The sequence below is a fragment of the Protopterus annectens genome, chromosome 8.part1 (assembly GCF_019279795.1).
Source record: "Protopterus annectens isolate FY-2018-M chromosome 8.part1, PAN1.0, whole genome shotgun sequence".
Classification (NCBI taxonomy): domain Eukaryota; kingdom Metazoa; phylum Chordata; order Ceratodontiformes; family Protopteridae; genus Protopterus; species Protopterus annectens.
The window spans coordinates 148,593,152-148,606,526 of NC_056742.1; the positions used below are offsets into that span (position 1 = coordinate 148,593,152).

Consider the following 13,375-nt stretch of genomic DNA (forward strand, 5'->3'; position numbering starts at 1 on the left):
TGTTTGTAAGAGCAGTATTTTAAGTGTCCCTATTTGGGGTTCTTTATCCCCCCATTGTTTATGGCTTTGTCCTGATTTCTCGCTCTAAGAGGTTGAGAAGTATGTTCCTGACACACAACTTTTGAGTTTGTCCGTACGTAGTACTGAGTCCGAGTCTGAACTTTCAAAGGTGGAAACCTTGTAAGTTCAATAAAGAAAAACAACCTCATAAGTTTGGTGTAACAATATAAAAGCCGACCCATTTCAGCAGAATCCTGCAGTGGCCTATTTTTTCTTATTGGAGTATAAAGATTCATGTAAAAAATTTGGCCCCTGGACTTGCCACATTGGACAAACTGTTCATTAAATTATCACATCAGATATTACGACAGCTAAATTACCAACCACTCCACTTTCTGTCAGGCAGACAGTGCCTTCACATGACAGAAAAGGTTCAAGTCAGAAACATCCGTCCCTTTTGAGCTGCCCATGATTGACCACATCAGCCGGGTGCAAAGCCAGATCATGGTGAAATGGGGCCCTAGACAGGGTAACAGATCCCCCCCCCCCCACAGCAGCCCCCTCACAGCCATCCATTATCCAATTACTTAGCTATTTCTACCCGGTTAGCATAAACACAGTTCAAACCTGTTAATGTGCATAAGAGTGCATACTGCTTTCTTATGTATTTCTGCAATGATTAAAGATATTGAAATAAAATAGCACAAACACCGATAGCCATTTGTAAACAAACAATAAAGTCTCATGATGACAACAGACAGTGTGAGCCTGGTGTCTGACGTTTTGCCAAAGAAGTGCTTGAACCATAGGTAAAAACAATTGGACAAATCCATAAATTGTTAGGGGCAATCAGGCACACTTAAAATATTAGTGCTATTAATTTGAGACAGAGTGTGAATTAAAACACATTTTCTTAAGTAAAAAAAGTATACAACTCTAATTTCTGTCATAGTTTAATAAGTGTAATTCACCACATTTTCTCTAAAAAGACACCAGTTTTAGGACAGAGTAAGAGAGACAGAGCTAAAATGAGTCAACATCAGAGACAGTTGAAACGCACAGCTTGAAATGTCTCTTTTCAGTGCCATTCCTAACTGTACAAGTACCTCAAAACAGACACATGCACGCACTCATGCACACCGTTCCTTCTGTCATCAAAAGACAGATCTGTGCCCTTGAAACACCTGTCCCTCCTTCTGCAAGACAACTCCCTGTTTGGACAGTTGCATCCTGACCTTTGGGTTGCCACATTTTCAAATGGCCAAAGTGGGACATTTTTGGTACAAACGTCAGATTTTGCCGGGCAAAACATACCCACAGCCAGTACAAAGGACAGAACTTCAGTTTTTTGCCTAAATAAAAGCTTGTTCTTGTAGTATTTTAGTTGCTTATTCTGTTTCTTATAACATTTATGTGTTTGAGATGGGTCCCCTACACATGATCGAAATTTCACAAAGCCAAAGATCATATGGCCGAGACTATATGATCGACTTTTGAAATATCAACCATGCAGAACGGGCATCTCCATAGAGTGCGAAATGGGAAAATTTCCATCTTCCGCACTGTAGTGCGATCTCAGAGTTGGTATATTTAAATTTCAGGGGACGGGGGGTGCAGGGTGGCTTGCCCCCTGCTAGCAATGTGAAGGACAGTGTTTGTTTTGCTGTTTTTTTTTTTTTTTTTTTTACATTATCGAAATTTCAAAGGTCGATCATATGGTCTTGGTCATATGAGATTCGGCTTTAAGAGATTTTGATCATGTACAGTAGACCCGTTTCATAAGTAGGTAGTAGGCTATTGGCCCTAGGGCCTGTACAAGCCTAGCCATAAAGATTCCCTGGCTTTCACCACCCAAAAATTATTTTCCTCTGCCCCTGTCGAGCAGAGCCACAGAAGTGATCCCCAGGGTGAATTTCCTATTTCCCATCCAATCGTCAAGCTTTTTCTTAAAGAGGGCTAATGAGGTGGTCTGCTTGACATGAATGGGCAGTCTGTTCCAAAGTATGGGGAGTCTCTGGGACAGGAACCTATCCCTCCAGCATGTTTTGTTTATTGTGGTGGCAAGGTTTAGGTCCCTGGAGCGTGTGGCTCGGATGGATTGGGATATCTTTAAGTGTAGCATGTCTAACAGCTCTAGGTTTGAAATAGCTTTGTATGTTAGGCAGAAATCCCCTCGGAGTAGGCGATATGTGACGGAGTAGAGTCGGAGTTTTTTGAGACAGTTTGCATAAGGCATCTGTTTGAGGCCGGTGATCCTCTGTGAGGTATTTCTGTGGCCTTTCCAGTTGCTGTAAATGTCTTGTGAGGTACATACCAAACAGGGTGTTGTACTCTATAATAGGTCTAAAGAGGGGTGAGTAGAGAGGAACAATGACCTCCTTTTTTCTGGATGAGAAACCTTTTGTGGTGAGATGTGCCACGTAGAAGGATTTCCTGACTACTGTGGTGATGTGGTTATCAAAGGAGTGACTACTGTCCACCTGTGTCCCTAGATCTCATCACACTTTCGGTGTTAAGTGGACTACTGCCTATGTGGTAGTTCATGGGCACAGGGTTTTTCCCAAAGGGGATGACTATGTATTTTTTGGCGTTGAACCTGAGGCCATGGCTTTGACACCAGGAATCTTGTCTCAGTGAAGCCCTTTTGTAGAATGTCCACATCATTTGGGGATTCAATAATGGCTCCTAGTAAGCAGTCGTCTGTGAACATTGTCAGCCACAGACCCTCTGTGTTGGCCTGAACTTCAGAGAAGTTGATGTCAAACAGGAGTGGACCCAGGATTGAACCCTGTGGTACTCCACTTGTCTGGAGTCGGATTTGGAGTCGACTACTTTCACTGTGTGAGTTCTGTTAGTGAGGCAGTTGGCAACCCATCATGTGACATAGAGATTTATGTCCAGTTTAGTGAGTTTATCTATGATTCCAGAGTGGGGGATGGTGTTGAATACCTTGGCATGGTCTAGATAGGCTGTGTACAACTTTACCCTCATCCACGGCTCTGGTGACTGCTTCAAACAAGTCAATCAGGTTTAGGAGACATGATCTGCCTTTCACGAACCCAAACTGGGTGGGGTCCAGAGTTTGTAGGTTACCTATGTCTTTGTTTATAAGATCCATGATGATAGGTTCCATGGCCTTGCAGATCAGGCTCATCAGTCTACTGGGGCGGTAGTTCCCGGGGTCCGTGGTGGATCCCCCTTGTGCAGTGGGATAACCATAGTTGTGCACCATTCAGTAGGTGCACAGCCTGAAGTGAAGCTATGATTGAACAAGGTACTTAGGTGGGGTGCCAGTTCATTTTGTAGTTTGTGCAGAACACAGCCCAGGATGTTGCCTGGTCCCATGGATGCTGTACTCTTGGCTTTGGAGAGTGTGGTTTTAACTTGAGCGTTCATGATTACTGGGACTTGGCATTATTCTGGTATTGAGATAGGCCCTTTAGAGGGTGAGAGGGGATGAAGTTAGTACTGACCCTATCTGCCCGGATGTTAACAATATCAGTTGGTTCTGTATATTTAGTGCCTTTGTGCTGTAACTCAGAGCAGATCTGAATTTTGCCATTGAGATTTTTGACATAACTATAGAATGCCTTGTGGTTGTCTTTAGAATCTGTGGCAATTTTGTTTTTGTAGCTAGCTTTGGAGAATCTTATGAGGGATCTCAGCTTCTTACTGAGTCTGACAAGGGAGGTTTTCCAATCTTGGGATTTTACTCTTTTTTGCAACAGTTTCTTCCTTTTGTTGTAGAGTTTGTTTATGGCAGGGGACCACCAGATTGTTTCCTTTTTTTGGATCTTTGGCATCTTGGTTCTATTTGGGATGGCATGGTCCACGCACTCATGCATGTGTTCATACAGTGCATTGGTGTAGGATTCATCAGTCGTACTTCTACCTTCCGTCTGCATGGGTGTCATGAAGTTAGCCACTTCTGTCTTAAGAAGCATGAAGCTGGCTTTGTAAAAGTTTTTTTACGGTGGTTACCTTAATGAGAGGGTGGGATGTGGATGTCTAGTGTGATTAGCTTATGGTCGGATCTGACCAACGAGGAGCTGACCTCTGGTGTGGAGCATTGTTCGCCCATGTTGGTAATGACCAGGTCTAGGATATTGATGCCCCTGGTGGGGGTATGGATAACTTGATCCAAGGCATTGGAATTTATGAATTCCAAAAATTGTTGGGCAAATGTGTTGGTACAGGAGTAGTTTTCCCAGTTAATGGTGGGCTAGCTGAAGTCACCCACTATTAGGGTATTTGGTTGCACCTTAATACTTTCCTGTATGTTAAGAAAAGTGAAGTGAGAACTATGGGGCATGGTGGGGGATCTGTAGCAAGCTACAATTTAGATTGCAGTCTTGCCCAGTGTTAGTTGCACCTGAAGAATCTCAGATGCATTACGTTAGGCAACTAGCTTGGAGATATGGATATCCTTGGTGAATATGGACACGCCTCCACATTTAGTGTTTCGGTCCAAGTTAGGTAGTCGAAAGTTGTGGTATGAATTGTAGCCTGGTATTGCAGGGATGCTCTCTGGAGCCTTGATCCAGGTCTCTGTCTCTGCACAGATGTCGATGTTCTCCATTTTGAGGAGTGCCTCGAGTGAGTGCATTTTAACTTTTAGACTTCTAGCATTGAGTTGCATTACCCGAAGATTTTTCTTGCTTGTACCTGTTACAGTGGTAATTTTGTCATTTGAACCCTGCCTAAAAAAGGCACTATTAGTCAGTATCTGGAATCCCAAGGGTGACAGGTGCAGGTCATCTCTGGCAAAGAATTGTAATCTGTCAATCATGTCACCCCAGGCAGACAGATGCTGGATCCCCTTAGAATGACACCAGAAGCTTAGCCAATTGTTGAAGTCAATCATTTTGTCCTTGTACTGTGGTATCATTCTGGGCAATGGCTGGATGCTACTCAGGGCTAGGGTCATACCTGCCTGGGCTACAAGATCCGAGAGCTCCTCCAGATCTCTTTTCATGTAGTCCAGGGAGGTACATGTCAGGTCATTCACTCGAACATGTACAATGACAGAGTCATATTTGTACGTGTGAAGTGACCTGAGTGCATACTTTATGTGACAGATTCTGGCACTCGATAGGCAGCTGACTGTAATTTTCTCCTTGTTTAGCCTGGTGAGTGGGACATCAGTGTGTCTGACTACAGAGTCACCTATGACTAGTGTGTTGTGTACGTTGTTTTGTCTTAGGGGCTGAGGTTGAGTGGCACACTAATTTTGTGAGCTATATGTCACTTGGGTTGTATTGAGGTGTGGTGGTTGTTTGTGTTTCAGCTTTGGAGGTCTCTGTTGCTTGGGTAGATTTTTATTAAGAACCTCCACGAATGTAGGTGTGTGTTTTGTGTTACTACGTGTGGGTTTTGGTGGTGTAGGTTTTGAAGGACTATGTGTTGGGTAGTGTGGTGTGTGTGTTTACCTTCTCCTCTTGACTGACTAGTCCAGTCTTGGCTGGAGAGAGCTTGGCTATATAAGTGCATCTCTCACAGGTTGTAGTGATGGGTGGTAGAAGGAGAGGGTTGTCTGTGTACATGAGGCGATTGCTACATTGCCCCAAGATGTCCAGATTCACCAGGTGGACAGGAGAAAACACCGGGAGCTGACCCTTAGACATGCCTGGATAGGTGGTTGATTATTTAAGTACTAGAACTGGTTTCCTCTCTACTTAGTAAGAAAAGTTGAGTGCTGTAGCAATTTATAGAATATCTAGTACAACAAGTTCTAAGCAAGTGCTGAGCTTTAAGAATCATGTTTGATGCTAAAACTGGAAAACTGGCTAGTTCTAAGGGAAAATTTGAAGAGCAGACATTTTGGCACTGGTAATAGTTTAACCCTAGCTAAGCAGTGCTGCACGGTGTGCAAACCCACACAAACAGAGGTTTTTAAGCCACAAAGTTGAAAGGGATAGAAAGCAGCCCCAAACGGCCAGTGAGGTACAATTCCTGAGCTGGAAACCACTCCTATAGTGACAGATAGGCAGCTCAATGCTTACCACTCCCACTGATAAGCAGAAAAAAACCTCTACCACAGCAAGGTCTGGACAACTCAGAAACACCAAAATATAGTCCCGAAACCAGCAAGTCTAGGATCGGGACTATTCTAGTATAGAAAAAAGGTGGGAAACGAGCAAGGTTAAATTAAGCAGAAAAATGCAATTAAACACTAAATAAGCACAGAAAAGGCTACCACTTGAGTGCTTAGCCTACAACAGTAAATGCGGTTTAAACTTTGAATTTAAGCAGAAATCAAGTGCATAAACAGTAAAACGATAAAAAAAAAAAAACAGTAGAAACAATAGCAAGACCGTTAAAATGGCTTTCAGAAGTGGGGTTAGCAAAAACAGTCAAAAAATCCAAAAAAGTACTTATAATCAGCAAAAAGTCTCTCTTCCTCATTTCTGATGCTGCAGTAGTCTGCAGGATACCCAAACAGGATCCACTGAACTAAAACAAGCGCAAACACGGGTTTTTAAGCCAGAAAGTTGAAAGGGATAGAAGGCAGCCCCAAATGGCCAATGAGGTACAATTCCTGAGCTGGAAATCACTCCTCTAGCAACAGACAAGCAGCTCAAATGATTACCACTCCCACTGATAAGCAGAAAGACTTGCCTCTACAACTGTTTTATGCAACTATTCCATAAAACATAGAAAATATGTTTGTCCTAACATCTCAGGACATTTGCCATTGTTTCGATTTCTTTGCAGGACACAACAGGCCAAAGAGGGACTGTCCCTTGCAAAGTGGGATAGGTGGGAACCCTACATATGTGTCTATGCATGCATACACACACACACACACACACACACACACACAAGAAAATGACAAATGTCCCAAGACAGAACAGCAAAAAAAGTTTTACGCTGCTGCGATAAGAAAATGCTGTTATTTGTACCAGAAACCCATCAACATTACAGAAAACACCAGAAACAGCTCAAATTCTACAACTCAGATTTATTCTGTCAAAAACAAAGAAGTCCAGGTCTTTGCACTGCTTGCGGGTATATTTACGACGTGAAATCAGACCAGTTTTAGAGAACATCTACTCCCCCCCCCCCCCCCCCCCCAATTTTGTACATGGAGTTGGGATGTCAAGTCAATACTGACCAAATGTCATACATGATATTTAACTAAATAAACAAATAAAGCATTGCAGAACATTCATAATCACCAAGTATGCAGTCTGAAAGCCGATTATAACTGAAAATAAGAAAATGGTCCTCTTTTGGACGTTTTGCTATGATCTTTAACGGTCAGAAGTTTAGAGGTGAGGAAACAAAGAAACGAAATTGTAGGGAGCCGGTTCAAATGAAAGGCAATTTTAAAATATTTAGTCTAATTAAAAAAAAACAAGATGTTTTGTATCAACTTTCATTTTTGAAGCACAGCTATAAAATTCTAATGTCTGGCATTAGTATTCCTCAAACGATCACCAGATAGACATTTTTTATTGCGTAAGACAGGGTAAATATGCGAGGCAAAACCACGGACTTTCCAGCAGAAAATGAGAGGCAGTCTACAGGTTCTATGGGGATTGTGGAAAGGGAATCATGATGAAACATCAATGGGGGATATAAGACTAAACAAAGCCAAAATAATCTGAAACAATTACTAAAACATTGGCACTATTCACTTAAACATATTGTTTGTATGACTATGCATTTCCTGATGCACGTTATGTTTGCAACAGTAATGTTTCATGCCTGGAATGACTTTAGCCTTCACCATTCTATCACAAATTCACTGATTTCTTGACTGAGGCGAGGCATAAAACGATATTTTGAGACAGAATCGGGAACGTCCCTGGCTGCATAACGCCCCCACTAGTAAGAAGCTCAGATTAATTGATTTGTCCGTTTACAAATCAAAGTGTACAAGCCGCTGGGTTGGTGTAGCGGAAACAAGTGCAGCTCAGTTCCCTGTTGTAATGTACAGTCTTACTGGGTGATGTTAGTATCAATCTACCTCATCAGCTGTGCCCGGCAACGCTTTACCAAATTCCTAGCGGCTGCACATCCTTAGCTGAAGATACTTTATATTAACAAAAATCAAATTATTACCATTAATCAAACTCAAATAAATGTCTGTGGCAACCGCATAACTGCTACGAAAATTAGCGGTACTGCACGAAAACTGAAAACGTTTTCACAAAAAACGCACTTCAACATCTGCTGATTACCTTGCACATCTGCCTTTATAGGCTCCGGACATTCCCGTTTATTCTTGCCAAACAGCTCCTCCATGGCTGACAGACTACGTCTCAGATACCCCTTGGTTCTTTTAGTGGCAACTTACTAGTCTGTTGATCCTTTCCCCCAACTAGCACGATCCTGTTATTTATAACACTAGCCCGTTAGAGGAGCAAAGAGCGCATTGCAAGCTGTTGTACAACAAATGCATTTTAACTGTTTCTGTACTGTACTCTTATCATCACTTCCGTTTTCAAACACTGGGCTGGACGCAAGATATGCAAAGTGCAGCAGTCCGCTGCCTTTCTGTGCAAATTCGTGCAAACTCACTGAAGTCTTAACTCAGCATGGTGTCTCAAGTTAACCGTGGCTCCAGGTGAACAAACGAGTCCTTGCATTCGGGTGTTTGGCCAGATGCTTGCCGATGAGTTACATTTGATTTATTTATTTATTTAACATTTTTAACAGGGAAAGTCCGACTTGGAACGAAGCCAATTTTCAGCGGCGGCCCGGCAAGAAACGTTCTTACTGCGTATCTTACAGGAGTGTCTTCCACTAACAGATTTTTAACAAACACACACCAGACACCTTCGTATTATATAAGTAAACATTGCTAATTTGAACCAAACAACATGATTAGAAAGTCACCGCGTGGGTAAAGTTAAACGATAGCTAGGTTTGTTGGACGTGCACAGGCTGCACCTGGCTATAGTATTAACAACCTGTAAGCACCTGTGTGTGAACGTTACTGACTGCATACATATAAAGGTCAGCAACACCTGCGTCTTTCAGTAAATTTAATTTCAGGTTCACAGTAAGTTAAGCTACTGAATGCGGTCTCACATTTATTTGAACTTTAGCAGCTTATTTAACCGAAGTGCTGTGTGACTTGCTGTTTTCTGCCTGAATATTGCTGATCTCTGCATTTGACTTTGGAATGGAGTAGTTCATATACTTTTCTTGGGAGCTCTAACGAATCCTGAAAGCCCAAAATCTCGAAAGTTCAAAATACTGAAAGCACAGGATACCAGCACTTACTATATTCCAGCACAAGTACATACTGAACCATATTACCCTTCAACTATACCCAGGGGGGCAAGCCCCCTTGCACCACACACCGCCTGCTACTTAAAATATATATCAGCTCCGAGACTGCACTTCACTACACTAAGTCCAACCTTGGAGTTGATATATTTAAGTAGCAGGGGGTTGGGGGATGGCACAGCCCCCCACATGGGGGTGTGGGGGGCTGCCCCCCACCCCCTCTTATACTTGGAGAAGAGTAATATGTTTTTTGTTTTATTTGTTTCTGTATGTACTTGTGCTGGAATATAGTAAGTGTTGGCATCCTGTGTGTTTTCAGTATTTTGAACTTTAGAGATTTTGGGCTTTCGGGATTCTGTAGCGCTCCCCAGTGAATAAGTCTAGCTAATTAATGGGAGGAGCTGAGAAATAGCATTCCTCACTTAGCTACAAATATTTAGTAGGATCTTTATTTAGCTGCGGTGATGTGTGAATTACTGTTTTCTGCCTGACTATTCCTGATCTTTTTCTGCATTTGATTTTTCCCATCCATTTGTCCTGTCCCTGTTGTGCTTTTAAATTTGGTGTCTTTTGAGTTGCTACCCTACTATAAATCTTATTTTGGACATTCCTCCCAGTCTCATCTCATCAGATCATTCTACTGAGCGATAAACTTGAATTATCTCGTTTCTTATCTTCCCACGTACTTAAAATGCATTTTATTCCGCCTTTTTTACTGTATTTATTCTTCTTCCTACTTTATTTAGCTTTTTTGCTGAACGTTATTAAAAGTGTTCAGTTGCACTTAATATGCCACATTTATTACTGCTTGCTTGTCAGTAGCCTAATTACACTGTAACTGGTATTCTTAACCCTCTTAGTTCTGGTTTACGCACTTGGGCTCCAAAGCAGTTATTGTACATTAAGAAAACTTGTGGTCAACACTCTTGTGGGAGTTTAGGTCAGGGTCCACTCTTCTGAGCTGGGAACTGCTGGTGAAGGCTTTTTGGGTCTATTATTGTAAGTATATTTCTTCTGGTTTATTCATTCGGGCTCCAAACCAATTATTTTACATTAGGAAGGTTTATGGTTCATAGGTTCGTACTAGGCTATCTGCCCTAGGGCATTTATAAGCCTAGCCAGAGTGTGTGTGGCTTACACCACCCCTTAGGATGAGAATACTACGCCCTTTTAGGGTTTAGTTTACTATGCCTCTGTCTAGTAGTGACACAGAGATGACCCCCGGGGTAAACCTACGATCTCCCATCCACTCGTCGAGATTTCTCTTGAATAGAGTCAGTGAGGGGCTCTGCCTAACCTGGACTGGGATTCTGTTCCAGAGTGTAGGGAGCCTCTGGGTTATGAATCTGTCCCTCCATCACGTCCTATTTATTTCTGTGTTGAGGTTTAAGTCACTTGTTCTCATGGCTCTGATGGATTTGGATTTTCTGAGGTGGAGCATGTCCATTAATTCAGGATTGGACATGGCCTTGTACGTCAGGCACAGATCACCTCTGAGTAGGCGGTATGCGACTGAATAGAGCTGGAGTTTTTTCAGTCGTGCAGCATATGACATATGTTTAAGACCCTTTATCCTCTTGGTGAGGAACTTTTGGGGTCTTTCCAACTGCTGCAGGTGTCGGGTGAGATACATCCCAAATGGGGCATTGTACTCAATCATTGGCCTGATAAGAGAAGAGTACAGGGCACAATGACCTCTCTTGATCTAGATGTGAAACCCTTCATGATAAGGTGGGCAATATAGAAGGTCTTCCTAACCACTTTGGCAATGTGAGTGTCAAATGAGAGGTTACTGTCAACCTGGGTCCCTAGGTCCCTGATTACCTCTTCTGTACTTAATGGATTACCGCCTATGTGGTAATTTGTCGGTACCTTGTTTTTCCCAAAGGGTATGACTATACATTTTTTGGCGTTCAGCTTAAGGCCATGGCTCTGGCACCAATTATCCATTTCTATGAGGCCTCTCTGAAGGATGTTTGTGTCCGCTGGAGTATCAATTATGGCACCCAGTTTGCAGTCATCTGCGAACTTTGTCAGCCACAATCCTCCTATGTTTGCCTGTACCTCGGAAAAATAAATGCCGAACAAGAGGGGTCCCAGGACTGAGCCCTGTGGGACACCGCTTGTGACTGGCTTAGAGTCTGACATAGCTCCAGCAACTCTGACCCTGTGGGTTCTGTCCTTGAGCCAGTTTGCAACCCATCTTGTGACATATGGGTTTACATTTAAGCTGGTGAGTTTGTCTATGATGCCCGAGTGGGGTATTGTGTCAAAGGCTTTTGCAAGGTCAGGGTAGGCTGTGTGAACTGCCTTACCCTCATCAATGGCCTTAGTGACTGTTTCAAAAAAGTCGACCAAGTTCAAAAGGCAGGATCTGCCCTTGACAAAGCCAAATTGGGTAGGATCCAATGTCTGTAGGTCCCCAATGTCTTTGTTTATGAGTTCCATAATGATCCTCTCCATAGCTTTGCAGACCAGGCTTGTCAAGCTTATGGGGCGGTAACTTCCAGGGTCCGTAGAAGCACCGCCTTTGTGAAGTGGGACCACTGTTGCCGTACGCCACTCTTTGGGTACGTATCCTGTAGTAAGGCTAAGATTAAACAGCAGCCTTATGTGTGGGTTTAGTTCCTCTTGGAGTTCATGTAGGACACAGCCCGGGACACCATCCGGTCCCATTGATGCTGTGTTTTTAGCTTTAGAGAGGACGGCTCTCACCTAGGCATCTGAGATGTTAGGGAGGCTACACTCTGCTGGGATAGTTATTTCTCCTTTTGGGGGGGAGGAGAAATTTGCACTGAACCGGTCTGCCAGAATGTTGGCAATGTCAGTGGGTTCAGTGTATTTTGTGTCATTTTGGACTAACTCTGAGCATATCTGGGAGTTTCCACCCAGGTTTCTAACATAGCTAAAGAAGGCCTTGTGATTGTCTTTTGTGTCTTTTGCGATTTTTCTCTCAAAGTTGGCCTTGGATGATTTTACGAGTGATCGTAGTTTTTGCTAGTACTGATCAGAGATGCCTTCCCTTTTAGGGATTTTGCTCTGTCATGTAGTAGCTTCCTCCTCCTGTTGTAAAGTTTGTTTATGGCTGGGGTCCACCGGACCGGGTGCCTGCCTTTGGGGGAATGGGTCTTGGTTTTATTTAGGATTGCATGATCCATGCATTCTTGAAGGTGCCCATAGAAGGCATTTGCAAAGGATTCAGCAGTGTGGGTTGTGGTTTCCACTGGCCCAGGGGCCTTGAAGGATACCACTTCAGTCTTAAGAAGTGTGAAGTTTGCTTTTGAGAAGTTCTTCACTGTGGTCTTTTGTGCAGGTGGTGGGGGCGGGATGTGGATTTCCAGTGAGATTAATTTATGGTCTGATCTTACCAAAGAGGGATATACTTCCGGTGTGGAGCATTTTGTCCCCATGTTTGTGATGATCAGGTCTAGTATATTGTCTCCTCTTGTGGGAATGGTGACTTGTTGTTCCATTGCATTTGAGTTTATGAATTCTAGGAACCTTTGGGCTAGGGTGTTGGAGCTTGAGTAATGTTCCCAGTCTATGTTTGGGTAGTTGAAGTCTCCCAAAATGATGGTATTTGGAGAGACATTCATACTGTCCAGTGTCTTCAGGAAGGCTGTGTGGGGTTCCTGAGTTTGAGAGGGTGGTCTGTAGCATGCTACAAACTGTAAGGCAGTTTTGCCTATGGTTAGTTGCACCTGGATATTCTCCGATGCTTCGTGCATTGCCACTAACCTGGAGGTGTGGGTATCTTTGATGAAAATGGATACTCCCCCTCCTTTTGTGGTTCGGTCCAAGTTTTGGGGCCGGAAAGCATGATATGAGGTAAAAACCTGATAGTGCTGGGGTGCTCTCAGGAGCCTTGAACCAGGTTTCAGTCACTGCACAGACATCGATGTTCTCCATTCTGAGGAGGGCTTTGAGGGCGTGCATCTTGAGGTTTAGACTTCTGGCATTGAGCAGCATTACCCTTAGTTTTTTTCCACTTGTGTTTTCTAGGGAGGTAGGTTTGTCATTTGAGCCTTGCCTAAAAAAGGCACTATGGGGGTGGCAAGAGCCTTGGCCAATATCCGGAAGCCCAGGGGTGACAGGTGCAAGCCATCCCTTGCGAAGCAGCGTGGCTTGTTAAGCA

General features: G+C 43.3%; 1 protein-coding gene across 1 annotated transcript in view; it reads right to left on the reverse strand.

Annotated features, from left to right (window-relative positions):
• Positions 1-8,600, reverse strand: part of BCO1 (beta-carotene oxygenase 1) — a 433,849-nt gene extending 425,249 nt beyond the window's left edge. Inside the window, exon 1 of the mRNA XM_044081793.1 lies at positions 8,187-8,600. Coding sequence (XP_043937728.1) covers positions 8,187-8,250 — 64 coding nt within the window. The 5' untranslated portion in view covers positions 8,251-8,600. The remainder of the gene's footprint in view (positions 1-8,186) is intronic.
• Between the last annotated feature and the right edge of the window lie 4,775 nt (positions 8,601-13,375).